Source organism: Chiroxiphia lanceolata, chromosome 1 (assembly GCF_009829145.1).
Source record: "Chiroxiphia lanceolata isolate bChiLan1 chromosome 1, bChiLan1.pri, whole genome shotgun sequence".
NCBI classification, from domain to species: domain Eukaryota; kingdom Metazoa; phylum Chordata; class Aves; order Passeriformes; family Pipridae; genus Chiroxiphia; species Chiroxiphia lanceolata.
This window is the reverse complement of record NC_045637.1, coordinates 111,237,884-111,252,633: the sequence shown is the minus strand read 5'-3', so window position 1 is coordinate 111,252,633 and position 14,750 is coordinate 111,237,884. Positions and strand designations below refer to the sequence as shown.

Genomic DNA, 14,750 nt, shown 5'->3' with positions numbered 1-14,750 from the left:
CCCACCGTGGTGGGGGAGGCAGCGGGGCCGCCCGGGAGCTTTGGTCAGCTCTTCCCTGGCTGGAATTTCTTCTGCGCAACAAGTTTTTTCTTAAATATGTTATCACAGAGGCGTTACTAAAACTTCTGATTGGCTCTCCTCCTTGGTCCGCACCACGAAGTCTGCCCTGGGGCCACCCATCATCAGCTCCAGGGGGGGAAAAACCACATAAACACACGACAATGATAAAACCCCTGGGCAGTCTTTGCAAGTGCAGTTCTGGGTGTGGTCTAGGCTGCAAGGTTCAGCTTGAAAGATGGGGCTGCCAAAGCAGGTGCTGAGCAAGGATCTGGGTTAAGTCTTGCAAACATTCACAACAGTCATCATAGCAAGGTTCCTGTCTGTCAGACACAAGAAAAGGATTAAAATTACCCTGAACAGCCTATGATTATCTCATGTTGAGAGCAAAAACGTCCTTTCTAGGAAAGAAGAAAGGCACACTCCCACTCAGGAGCACGTAGGCTCTTCCAAAGCTAATTTATGATGGAGACATGGGAATTGTTAATTACTCCTGTGGAAACAAACCACTCTTACGGCTTCATATAGTTTTCTGTTTCCAGGCTTTCTGACAGTTTTCACTTGTTCCTAATTTTATCAAGAAAGTTCCTTGTGGGGTGGCAGTGTACTTCTCAGGTTTGGCCTCAGTCTAAAGGTGAATATTTCAAGAACTCTCAGCAAAATCAGCCCAGCTGTTTTTATGATATGTGGGTGTGAAGAGAAACCAGCTATTCCTATTTGTTCCAGTTGCAGCTTCTCTGACCTCATAACTCAAGAACAGCTGACGCTAGGAAATTTGAACTCAGCTTGTTTTATAGACCTCGGTGATGAAGGAGAAAACAGTTCATGTCTGAAGAAAATCAATTCAATATTTCTAGAGTTGGGAGCAATTAGAGTAGAAGGCCAAGTTTTACTTTGAAATACAGCAGCACAGCTCCACTGAAATGCCAGTCTGAAGGTAGAACTCATCCTGGCAGTTTGTACATATTGATGAAGAATTTCATTTTTCCTAGAATGTTAAACAGAGGTTGAAGAGAAATCTCAGATTTATTCTGCATGAAAGGCCCGGTTCCAGCTCTGATGCCAAATATGAATCAAAGTATAAATAATATGCATTCAGCACGGAGTAAATATCTCAGCCGTGTCAATGGGAGGTTTGTGCAATGATCAGAAATAGGATTTTGCCATGTATAACAATTAACTTTTGCAGATAACATGATTTATTCTGAACATATTTCTTATATCCAATATTGCTAGGAAAATTTGCCATTTTCCACTCCTATTTTTCTCTGTTCCCCTTTTTCCTTTTTCTGTCTTTCTCCCTACTCCCTGTCTTGGGGTATCTCCTTTGTCCTGCCTTCCTTCTTTCCTTCCTTATAGCAATGCTCTAAGCCTACTATCTGCAGGGGTGTCCCTAATATCTTCCCCATTCCAGGGAGTAGTAAAGAGTTAATACTGGCATTTAAGTGTTGGTTTGGGGCTTTAACTTGACATGTTGGTGGCAGTAGAAAGATACAAACTTTCAAGTCCTAGAAACCCAGAACACAAGTGTGGACTACATCTCATCAAAATGTTGAGGGATCGGTCACGTAAATCCATTGAGTGTGTTTGCATCAGCCTTTCTGTCAAGCTGAGCACTTGCATGAAATTCCACATAAAATTCCACCAAATCTGCCCCTTCATCTTCAAATAAGCTTCTTGACCTAAGCAAAATAACTATAAACTGCAAATTGTTAAAAGGAACAGACATATTAAAACCCCTTAAACATATAGCGTATTTACAAAAAGTGGATTTTTTCCAGCCCCTGCCTGTATTGGATTGTCACATGCCGTATTAGAAAAACTGCAAATGAACAGCAGTTATGAAATCAAGCCTTCCTACTCCTAAACCTTTAAAAGAAGTCTCCCCAAATGGGCTGGCCATCCCCTGACATCTCTTGACATAATTCTCTATTTGATCTGACAGTCATGTCCCTCAGCAAGGCCCTCTGGGTCTAGCTGAGGTCAATTTGTCAGCCAGGGCTCTCATCCATCCAGTTCAAGAGGATTCTACCTCTTATGATTTGGAGTCAGAGCACTCAATTCTTCCACCTCAACTGAGTGTCGGTCGTCATGACATATATTTGCAGTTAAGCACATGAGACTGTGGCCTCATTTTGCGTGAGGAGGCATCTTTTTAAATTGATTTTATCTTCATAAGCTGTATGCCATGCATACATGGTAGAAAATTTTGCTGTACATAGAGATGATGCTTCCATTCCATATGAGTCAATTTTGCTCAAGGTCTAGACGTAACAGAGACTAACAAGGAGCTTTGCATGTCTGAATTTATATCTCCTCTCCCAGCAGAAACACTTCAGACTCACCTCAGTATGCTCCATCTGATCCATGGTATTGTCTTCCTTGGGCAGACTGTGTCAATAGCTTTTTCTAATTTCCAACAAATGAAATACCTTGATATATTTACTGGAAGAGGAGCCTAGATCTAAACTGTAATGGATTACATTTTTTTCTGATTTGTTTATTGATAAAAAGATGAACAAAAAGAACCCCATGAAATATAAATGTGTATGTTAATTAGAAGTAACACTGATATGCCCAGCCTTATTCCCCCACAACTGCTGCTATAATGTGTCTGTGCCTGTGGGTACACAGGAGGGACAGCCTGTGAGTCCAAAGATTTCATCTTTGAACAAGAAGACTCTTCAGCATAATCATACACACAACACAGGAAAACATGTAAATGTACCTCACCAGGCGCCTGCTAGGAATGGATTTGCATAGCTACCATCAGCAACTCTTATTCTGTGGAGGGTGAGTTTGATCATATTCATACCTGAGAACAAATGAATGAATGGGTGATTTATCTTTTTAAACAGAGATTACAATTGATGATTTTGTCCTACCATCTAAAAATATTACTCCCTTTCTCCCTTCCCCTTCTGTCCTCCCTTTTCTCCTCCACCTTGCAATTATTGTGGTTTTTTTAAGGCTAGTAGCTCAGCAGGGCTGTCTCAGGAGGGAGTTGCAGGGAGAAGCATGTACTGACATGATCCTGTTAGTAAACTGTGCCACCATGATGAAACTGGAGCTTTGGAGGGGTCAATCTGCACTGATGGCTCAAAGGGTGTTGTAAAAACAGTGTGAAACAACGGAGTGCTCTTGGCCTTGTAGCTGTCCAGGTATAGAGCCAGCCCCAGGATGGCTCCAGCTTGGCGGTGCTTTTTGGGTTTCAGTATGATCAGACATCTCATATGAGCTGAGGGGTCAGGCCTGTTGTTCTAGAGAGCCTGTAAGACAGTCGAGCATGTGTGGTTGCCTGGGCCATGAATTGAAAATGAGGGGCTAGGTGGGGCCTGCTCACCCAAGTTCTGCTGCAGGAAAAGCCAAATGAACCTCTTCCTTCCATCCATCCATTCATCCATCCATGTGACTGGAGAGCTGTGTTCCAGTGGCTTTGTACCTCTGTCATTTGTGGATAATTGAACACCCTCTAGAATTAAAAAGCTTCCATGGAATCACACAGGAAACATTTTAGCCTGTTGTAGAAAAAGATCTGAATATTTATTAAAACTTAAAGGATTTTGAAGAATAATTTCTGCAGCAACCTGCTGGTTTCATCCCTGCTAAGCTTTCCCCGTGATTTTTCTCCAAGACCCTCATATGGGCTGCATGCATTAGGAAAGCCCTAATGCTACGTACATCTGGTGCCTGGCCCCAGAGCTTGGGATGCCCCCTCTTTTTCACTGGACAGTTGTTGTTCTGGAGCCACAAAGGGAGCAAGATTTAAAATGTTTCCCTTTCAAGCAGAACTGAAGCACAGCAACTCTCTCTGCAAAGTGACTCAGCCTGACCTTGGGCACGTCTCTGTTTCTGCCGTTCCAGAAACAAGAGGCAGAGCTCTCCAGCTTTCCCCTTCCTCCCCATGCCTGTCCCACACTCCCCTCAAAGTCTACAATTGGCAGGAAGATAGAGCAGTTAAGATAACTCAGTGCATCCGTCTTATCAGAGGGGTCTTGTTGAGGGAGGTCATGCTCTCCCTGTGCCTCCAGAGCCTCTCTGTGGGTGACTGGACAATAAAGAATCTGAAAATCTCCTGCTCGGGTTAAAGGATGGTATTAGATGTTTTGCTTTCGAGCAATTCCACATAAAAAGTAAATATCTCTTTTGTTTTCAGGTTTCATTTTTAAAACAGCTTGTAAGAATTATCATCATATTCACTTTTTAACCATGCACTGTCAAGAGTGCAGAGGTGAAAGCATGTTCATGTCCAGCCACTCCCAAGACCCCAGTGAGTGAGTAGAGACAGCACTGTCTCTGTTTCAGTTCAGGGCTGAGCCTGCGTTGCTCCTTCTCCTGTCTTCTGGAAATATCACATCTGGACTGACTCCAAACCTGAAAAATTTTAGCCCTGTTAAATAATCATTGTGACAGTTATGTGTCTCTTAAAACCACAGGCTTATTAGAGAACCATAATTTTGGTCAGTGCCTTAGGTACATTCTTCCTTTTTGCCCTCCTTTCAGTCCTTTTCTAAGCTATTCCACATACATATTTAACATGTGCCAAAGATTTTTACGTATAAAAAGAGGGAAGGTTTGGAAACAGCATTGGATAAGTTAGGTAATATGATGTAATTTCAAGGAATAAGTCTGGATATTTTTTTCCTCCTACATGGTACATGTCACGTAGCTTGGAAGATCAGTTAGTGCCTTGGACACGTCCATGGTAGCTAGATGATTTTTCAAGGGACATGCTGAAAAAATAAAATAACCAAGCTTGAACCCAGTGCAAAGAGTTATACAGCCTTTGACTGCAGTTAGTTACTAAACCCAAAGATGAATCTGACTGTAGAAATTAAAAATGTGTCACAAAAAAACCTGTAAAGTGCCCAATGCACTACTGATAAATATGGAACATTTGTGTCTTGCTAAATGTATTTTTTCATAATTATCAGTATATGGATTTGTGTTTTTGAAAGCCCTAACAGTGAGTCTCCTGTGATGGATGGACAATAAAAAAGGACTAATTGGAAGCATTAATTTAGACAGAGGCAGAAGTTGACACGGGGCTCTGTGTAAGAGATGCTTTATATTACCGTAGCAAGTACAAAGTGTTTGCCTGTAATTTGCAAGCTCAAATCACACCACCTTCACAAACAAATTGTTGAAAACTGTTGCTGTGCCATTTTTTCCTCTTTTTGTTTTATTATACTCCTGATAAATATCTTGGACCCAAGGTCATCTTAAGGAAATAGTTGTAATGTAATAGAAACCTTGCTGTAGGTGCTGCTGTGTTTCTGGCAATGTAATTGACAGTGAATGAGCATGCAGGAGCAGCTCCCAGCAGGGACACTTTAGAATAAATACACAGTAAGTGAGCACAGCAGATTGGGAGACTGATGTATCTGCATAAGGAGCAGTTTGCTGTAGGTACCCTCAAAACTCTTCTGTGAGAGCAGAGGTACATGTCCATTTTGCTGCTCCCCCTGCTTTATCCGCTTTCTCCCATCCCGGTCCCAGTTCAGTAAAGTGTGATCATGTGTGATACTTCTGGCACATGGGTGATGCCTCCAATATCAGATGGAAGCAGCTCTTGTTCCAGTGCCTTGCTGAGGCAGCGTTCAGAACAGGAAGCTGGATTCTGATTGCACCAAGATACAACCTTAGGCAGTTTTCTTGTTATCTGAGGGATTTCAGTCACTGGCCTTACTTCATGCCAGATCACTTGTTTGTAGCCACTATACACAAGTTACTGTTTGTGAATAATCTTGGGCTAAGCAGCTGTTTTTCACATCTTTGGTATGCAAGTATTTGAGTTTTATTTAAATCTCCTATTTGACTGGAACACTGATTTCCAAAAAACTAGGTAAAAGGGGAAATTAAGCACCTAAGCACCAAAACAAGGTTGTGCTAAGCTGTCATGATGGCTTCAGGTGGCCCACTCAGCCCCCAGATTTGAAGAGAACAAAAAATGAGCTTTTCCTCTCCTTTGACTACTCCTTCCAGTTCTTAATTGCCATTGATCTTCAAATTATTTCTTATTTCTAATTTGGTCATTGGTCTTCAGCTCCAAAACGTGTTTTACTTCTGCGAGTTCCTTTACTGTGTCCTGTGTTCTCCTCTCAGAGTCATTTGTATGTTGAATTGTCTTACTAATTACAGAGGAGTTGTCCTGGATTTACACTGCTGCAGCAGAAGCCACCATCAGTTCCAGGGGTCTTTTTCTGATGCTGCTATCAATGGTCCTGGAATTGGTCCCTCAATCAAGCCTTCTGGTTTTTATTTCCATCCAGTCCTTTCAACTCATATTGAACAGGGCTGAAATTCCTTCAGAATTCCTTCTTTATCTTCAGGTTGTGTCCTTCGTATAATGCTTCTTGATATTCCTTCCTCTTGGTGTCCTGACCTTTACTAAGGCTGTTGCTAATATATTCTCTTAGCCATGGTAGTTAATGCTAATGCAAGGATTAATGTTCTCCTGCAGCTTTAACACTGATATGCCACACTTAGTGCTCTGTCTTCAAACAAAATTGCATTCTGATATTGCACTTTACTGTGGGAATAATTTTGCTGTTTGGGTACAATGACAGCTGAGAATGCTTAAAAAGAGAGAGAGAGAGAAAATGTAATAAGGCAAAAGCGTGACAAGACACTTATGTCAGTATTATCATTGCATTTCACAGGAGTGTAACATCTGACTGCCACACAGCTCTTCCAGCATCTGTCTGTTGAGGACCAAGAGTGATGTTTAATTGTAGCTCATTCAAAGTGCTTGAACAGAAAGTTCTTCGTTTGTCAATATCTCTGCTGTGCCCTAGTTCAAGGTTATGTTTTCTATATTAATAAATTAAGTTCAGACCAAGGAAAGCCTGGAACAGAGCAGTGTAGGCAGTAAAAACATGTTATTATCTATTTCAGAGATGAATTTGTCTTTCCAAGCACACCTCTGGGTATGTTCACACTTGCATTGTTTCTAAGGAAACAACTCACAGCTGTGTTGGAGGTTTGTTGCCAATGCGCCAGGAAATCTCAAGCCCTCCCTGGGACCCAGGCAGTCACACATATCAAGGACAGTGCAGTGAAGCCAGGTGCTACCACTGATGTAGGCACTGACACTACCAAAAATCGAATGTTCCCGTTCCATGGCTGGCATTTCTGCCCTTCCAAGAGAAAACAATCAATACCCCTCAAGAGCAGAGCAGTTGGATCATGGGGCTAGAGACACATCACACAGCAAAGCATCAGGACAAGCACCTCAGGACTTTGCTGCTGCGATGCTTTTTTGGCACAGGACACCTGGGATATCCTGGTACTATAAAGGCAGAGGTGTCTGAGTGCTTGGTGCTCTCAGCAGCCATCCAAGGTTGCTGTGCAGCATTGCACAGTTGCTGTGCTCTTGGAGGGAAGATGGCGCAGGGGAGAGGTAGAAGAACAGCCACTCTCTACTTTGCCTGCTAATTCCAGCCCTATCAGCAGTAGCTGAAGAGTAAGTACTGCACTTTGGGAACTATGTTATAGCCTGACTGAAATAAAATAAGGCTCCCAGCGTAGTTGCTGGAGGGAGAAGGAGAGAGATAAGATGTCCACGTCATATCACCAACAACATGACTGGTATTAACGAAACAGAAGTCAAGGATGAATGAGCATTGAGGCTGAGCTAACTTTCACATCAAGAGAAGATCCCTGAAGGGCTGTGTGCTGACAGGGCAACATGGAAAAGCTGGTACATTTAATCTCTTCACAAGGGCTGTTCTGTGAATAATCAGAAATTGTTAGGGTTGTCAGTCCAATTTCCTTCCAAAATAAAATTTAAGTGTGGAGGTGATGACATTTCAGGAAGGGGTAAAGTAAATTCTCTCCTCAGTATAAATAGTGGCAGGTCTAACTGGAAAAGAAAGACGAATAAATATCTTAACCTGTAAAGTACTGTGCAAATAATGCTGCAATAGGGCGTATGCTCATTATTATTACTATAATTCCAAAGAGTTATTCAGTGTTGATCATGTGAAGAAGCGCGTATGACAGTGCCAGCCTGTCACATTTAAGGCAGGATGAAACTCTAATGATCTGAGTCCACTATGAACACTTAAATCATTGAATGTAAATGATGTTTCAGATATACAGTATGTTCCTGTGAAAAGACAAGACCAACACATGTTCAAAATAGCATTCCAAAAAATAGCAAACACATTGGTAGTGCATTTTTATTTCTTTTTAATGGAAATGAGCATTTAAAAAGAGACCATGCACACATAAAGGCAAAACATTTTACTTTGTTGTGTAACTGCATTCATGCTGAATAAGAAATATGAATTGCAGAAGTGAATTAACTGCAGAGTTGATAGAGCATATTTTTATAAAGTGAGATCCTCTTCCTAACTTCACATGTATTTCCATTTGAATTACTGATCCTCTGACTAATCAAATATGCTGTGTCACTATGTCATCTCACCCTTCTGTTCTTTGTGTATGATATTGCTTATCTTCACCTCTTGAATCTTATTCAGAAGCAATAACACTGAGTGAAATATAAGCAGTGGAGTCCTGCTCTCATTAGCAGAAATTATATCCATCTTATGCTGTGACCTTACTTGTAAGTATATATGACTTACTGTACCAAGTTGGACCATCATTCCTTCCAGACCAATACCCAGCTTCAAAGGATGGCAAAAAATCCATATTTCAATACCTGTGCAATCTTGCAGTTCACCTAATAGAGCAAAAACAACATTCTTCATCTCTGCGTTGAGCAGCTGATATTTTGAAGAAGGGAACTTGATCTTTCCCTTTTTATCTTTGCATGTCCTAATGCAACATGCACCTCTGACACTCTAGAGTTTCAGGTGTGCACCTTCATTTGTTTGCAGGCTGTGGAGGGGCTTTGTTGACTCCCTTGGGCCATATGTAGATTTTCTTGAAGAGTAGTTCACAGAGTAGCCACCCATGTGGCTCAGTGCAGCTGGTCCATGACAAAATCCAAGTTAATTTGAAATCAGCTTTTTAACTAAAGCCAGGTTCAATTCAAGACAGCAAAGAGGCAGTACGAACTTTTGTTCCAGAAGCCAAAGGAAAGCTGTCACTACTCTGTAGGAAGGATGAACAGAAGTGGAAAGTAACAGCTCCCTTCTTTCCCCAGCAACCTTACATCCACTCCAGAGGCTTAGCTAGTGTAATCCAGCAGATAATAAGAGCACGCTTTCTGGCTGATTTATATGTAGCCTTACATCCTTGTGCTGTTCTGGACAGCACAGGAGAAAATCTGGACATGGAAACTCTTGCTCCCTGTTATGTCCCAAGCCTACCTTGGGAGTTATTCCCATTCACATCTGACCCTTTGTATCCCCAAACCAGTCCCCAGTCCCCCATACTGGAAATGTTCACTCCCTTGATTTTGACCTGGTTTTGTTCTCATTTGCACAGATGATAAACTGAGACAGTAAATAACTTGAACGAGCATCCCCCACATTTACTCATTCTGAGGCAGTGTCCCTTTTCTTTCAACTGGGCAATGGTCAAAAAGTCAGAGTAAAGCTTTCCTGCAGGTAAATATAATAATTACTTTCTTATTGTGCATTGCCTACCCACATAACAAATCAGTGCAGGCTTCTCATTACCATCTCTCATTAGAGATCCAGTACAAGGATACCCAGGCACTTGGAAGTAATAATGTGTTTGAAGGGGGCATAAGTAATAAATCATCCAGATTACTTTCAGTGAACAGATGAAATGACAGAAATACCTTCAGGGTTTGTAGAAGTCAGTCAGCCTATGCATAACTATAGCATCCCTTCTGGCTGCAATATGAATGTTTCTGCACCTGCAGCTGGAGAATTTAAACACAGCTTTTGCAAGTAGAGGAAAAAAAAGTCTCCACTGTCAAAGCCGAGGGATCCACAAGTAGGGTGCTCTGCTCGCCTCCTCACCACTTGTCCTACAGTATGTTACAATATTTGAAATCAGCCAGGATCAGGAGTTACTGGGAAAGACAGACAGCGGGATAGACAACCTGTTCCTGTAAATGTTTCCTTAGAAAAGACAAGCTAAAAATGACTGTGCCATAATGAAAGAGTATCCTGAGTCTAGAATAAGCGTTCTTGATTGATAGGTAAGCTGGTGTTACTTACAGCTGGAGGCTTAGTCTTGAAGAAATTAGGTTTGGAAAAGACATATAAACTGGTGCTGGAATCAAAGCCTTTGACTTGGTTACCTCCAGCAGCAAGTGGGAGGTTTTTGAAAGGAGTGCAGCAGGCCTAGGAGCTGTGGTTTTTTTTGGAAAAAGGTTATGCATGAAGAAGTGGCTTCTACTTCCTCATGCTACCAGACATCTTGCCTTGCAGGGGTCAGGTGTAGCTGATCCTCAGTGTGCTGTTCTGTTGAGAGGCAATAGCTCCTAGCTCCAGCTGAATTTGTGTTTGCCCACTTACCCTCTAATATGAGAAAGAAAAATGCTTCCTAATCCATCCCCATGGAAAGGCTGTCAGGCCCTGCTCTCGTCTACTCTTTGTGCCAGTGAAGTGTTGCTGTATAAGGCTTGTTGTTTGGTGTTCTGTAGAAACTGGTTCTGAATGTCCAAAGCAGTGGAATTTCATCTCCTTGAAAGTATCACAATACAGGGACTACATTTCACCTTTTCAGACATCACTTTTATTTATCCCTTTAGGGCTTGCTTTATGATGATGCCATCTAAATACATAGAGGGATATGAAGTGGGATTCCTCTCAAGTAATTTTCATCACCTGAAGGCTGGACATCAAGTTAAAGCTCATCATCCTCAATGTTACCTCTTTTGCTAATGGCAAGAGAGGAGCCTCTCTGGGGTACCAGTCAGCCTGTGGGTGGGTCAGTTGCCTGCCAGAGCCTCAGATACCTTAGGCTAAGCATGTAGCTTTTACATATCTGAAGTTACTGACTGTTTGGGGAGTTTTCAGAAACCTTTTCAAGATGGCTTTGAATCCTTCTTTCCCCTTCTTATCGCTGCTTGTGAAATGGATACCCTTGCTTGAGTTAGCATCAGTAACACCAACTACATCCTCTCTTTGGCAAGATCCTATTTAAGCTTTTCATCAGAGGCCACAGCTATTTGTGTCATTGTCAAAACTCTTCAAAAGGTCTGCTGACATTGATGGTAGGTCTCTTAGAAGCCAAAGGTTCTGCAGTAACATAAATAGGATCAGCAGCACTAAGTGCAGGTGAAAGAAAAGCCAGCTGCACATCCTTTCTGTCTCCCTTGGCAACAGCATCCTGCCAACAAAAACTGCTGCCAAGTAAAGGCTGGAAAGGAAGGGACGTGCATTTGCAAAGCTGGGGCTGGACAAGCTTTGTGTGAGAGGGGAGCTGTCAGACCAAGGAAGGCTCATGCGCTTTTAAAATTATTTTTGGTTTGTTCTATGTGTTTTTGGACAAGGGAGTGCACAGAGCCTCTGTCCCCATGAAGAGTTTTCATATTATGAAATTCCAAATGAAGTCTCTGCAGTTTTGAGCCATATGTTTCCACCCATGACAGCACACAGGGAAAAAATCTGTGGTGAATTACTACTTACAGATGTGGCAAATCTTCCAGCAAAGGTTAAAATACGTGGCATGGTTCTCTTGTTACGCCAGCTGCAGCTTCGTGCTAAATCATTGTTTGAGCAGCAAGCTCTTAATCAGCCCTGAGTTCTGGAAACTGCTAAACAAGCTGATATTTGTAAGGACCAGGTTTGTGGGCTTTTTTTGTAATGCACTAAATATCTTTATCTAGAAAAACCTTCAGACAGGAAACAATAAGGGCAAAAAGTGAACTGCAAAGGGAGAAAAGGAGCATCATCACAAAAGCACAAAAAATCCAAAGCAGAACTAAGGTTATTATTTGTACTCTATCTTCCCATGTCCTCATGACTGTGAAAACAACATTTGTGTAACTGTGGGTAAAATGGGCTTGTGATATATGCACCTGCCTAGCCTTCCTGATAGGGACTTCCATCTCGAAAAATCAGCACTGGAGTCACTGTCGGAGGCCCCGTAGTGCTGCCAAATCTCAAACCTATTGTCACAACATCATTTCTTTCTGATTTCACCGCAGCATCAGAAAATAAGTCTGGTGGCAATATACTTATATCCAAGGCCTGAAAAAAAATGAGGATGTTCTCACCTGCTATGATAAGAGAGAAGAAGGAACTAGCTTTTCTCTCCAGAAAAATATTGGGAATTAATTTCATGAGGAACCCATATCACAAACTGCTTAGGCTGTTACAGCACCCCTGGATGCAACAGGGACTCTGAAGCAAAAACTGAGTAGTGGGGATTGCACTCTGGCTCCTGGGGGATTCCCACACCACTCTCAAGAAGCCCCCAACTTGTTGCTCTCTTAACATTTCCATGTGCCTTTTGAGGGATTGGTAGTTGGCTGCACAGGGCACATTTTTGTGCTCTTCAGGCAGCATGTTCTTCCAGACACCCAGCTGTGCTAAAGAGACAGAGAGAAACAGAAAAAGAAAAGAAGGAATAGAAGAAAGGAGTCAGGATTATGGCTTCAGGAATCACAGATCTGTGGACTTCTTTATGGTTACAAATAGAAATTGCCCATTCACCACTGACGAGTGAAGAAATAAAATACGGAACATGCATTTTGATGCCAGGGAAGTAGAGAAGATAATCACTATTTCATTCCCTGTATTTTCCTCTGACAGGAATATTAATATCATTAGAGATAATTGAATGAAGTGGAAAGTCTGATGGAGGTACAGAAGCAGGAGGTAGATCTGTGAAATCTATCCACACACAAAAAGCTGAACACTGCTCTGAAGGGAGGGCACTCAGCCTTGAAACAGGGACAGAACTGTCTCACAAGGGCGTGCAGCTGGGGTGCTTGTTGCTGTTTTGTTCCCAGAAAACAAGAACTGCCAGCAATCCTCTGGCATCTGAATAGACCCATGTCAGACAAACTGTATCTGGACTTGATGGGAAACCAAGCTGGAATACCAAGCAGCCCTTCGATCTGCTGGCAGAGAGGGAGACCGGCTCAGTAAGTAATCTTGCCTTGCAGTTGCAAAGGTACTCCATAAAGGAGTGAGCCCTCTCGCTGCACAGCCCTGCAAGACACGCCTGCCTGGGCTGTCTCTGTCCTCATTCCTCCAAACCAGTTCCAACAATAACAGCAACTCCTGCGTGCAGCTGCCTCATTAGAGAGAAGATGTATTTTTCCTTTTTCTACTGAGGGATGAAGCTTCCAAATCTGTGTGATGTGAGCAGGTGAGGATGTCTGCTGACAAGTCCAAATGATATTTTCAGGTAAGTGCTTACCTAGAACAAGCAGCTACAGTCAGACTCTTTCTTTTTATTACCCTCCTCTCAGTAATTACTGTTGTCCTGGAGTCCCAGTAAGCCTTTTCACAAGCTTCAACAGCTCCAATATCTGTATATATTTAGCTGAGTAGGGGATCTGAACAATTTCTAAAGCACCTATTTCCATAATATCTGTGAGTCTCTAGTGCAGTGTGAGAATGTGGGACTTGCTCTGTGACCACACTACACTGTCCTTTTTGTATGACCCATTGTTTAACTCTCTGGAGGACCAGAAATTAATTTTAATTCAGACTCACTCTCTCGAAGTCTGTGATGTAAGTGCATCTTAAGGCAATAACAGTGTTCGGCAATATTTTTATACTCTTAACGGACTGGGGCATCTTGCCCCATGAAAACTGTATCTTCTGTTAATGTTGTTGCACAGGGAGCATCAGCAAGTGCTGCTTAATTTGTGTTTGTATATGTGATTTCCAGAGCTTCTGATGATAATGTTTATGTTACTGCAAATAGAGCTGTTACTCTGTGTTTCTCATTCCCTGCATTTTACCAAATACTTTGTGTACTGAAGTTCAGGATGATCATTCCATCTAATACTTACACGGGAAAACAGACAATAACTTGTAAGTCAGTATCTGAGAGTTCTGGCATGACAAATAGACTGGCGGGGGAAAAAAATTTTCTATGCAGAGTAACCTACTTTTTCTTCCCTCTGTTCTGCCACCAGTCATGGAGATTAAATTTGCTTAACTCTTTGTTTGTACAAATGCTGCTTTATTGTGAGTGAAAATTGTATTGCTTTGAGAGACTACAAAGAAGTGACTGTAGTGAAAGTAAGAATACATACTTTCTGCACAGTTTCCATCTATTAAAGATTCATTTTGCTCCCTGTAACATTTTAGGTTTGCTGAGAGACACATGAGAAGTTAATAGTGTCGAGAAGAAAGCTTTTGTTACTACAATAACATCACTGTTGCTTTGAACAGGTTTTGCACAACCTTCTCTCACTATTAGTGAGTCAAGACGGAAGCATGGAGAGGCTTCAGCATCCCATACTCTGCCCATGTGCACCCAAGCCCTGGGTCTGTAAATAATGGGTCCTTTGTAGGACAGCTCCCGTTGCTACCCTTGCCCATGGCAGTCTGAAATAATGAGTCCAGCAGTAGGTCTCTGCACAAAAAGCTCTTCTGACTTCCTAGAGCAAAAATGTTTGCTAGGCACTGCTCAGGCTGGCTCTGTTTGTCTTGCTGCAAGGTCCAAGGTAGCAGAGGCCAGAAGGGGTCAAACACCAGACTGAGCTCATTGTGCATGTTCATTTGCTGTAGAAAATCTAAATGTGCAGCTCAAAAGTTTCCACTGTATCTCTGGCAATTAGGACTCGATCCAAAGCTCAATAAAGTCATTGGGAACCTTTCCACAGGCTTTAGATCAGG

General features: G+C 42.1%; 1 protein-coding gene across 9 annotated transcripts in view; it reads left to right on the top strand.

Annotated features, from left to right (window-relative positions):
- TMEM108 (transmembrane protein 108) overlaps positions 1-14,750 on the top strand; it is a 162,547-nt gene that overhangs the window by 131,308 nt on the left and 16,489 nt on the right. The window contains exon 1 of one of the 9 annotated variants that reach the window (XM_032704900.1): positions 12,994-13,305. The exons of the other annotated variants lie outside the window; for them this stretch is intronic. Within the exon in view, the coding sequence (XP_032560791.1) occupies positions 13,293-13,305 (13 nt within the window). The 5' untranslated portion in view covers positions 12,994-13,292. Of the gene's footprint in view, positions 1-12,993; positions 13,306-14,750 lie in introns of those variants that run through there. 9 annotated transcript variants of the gene reach the window in all.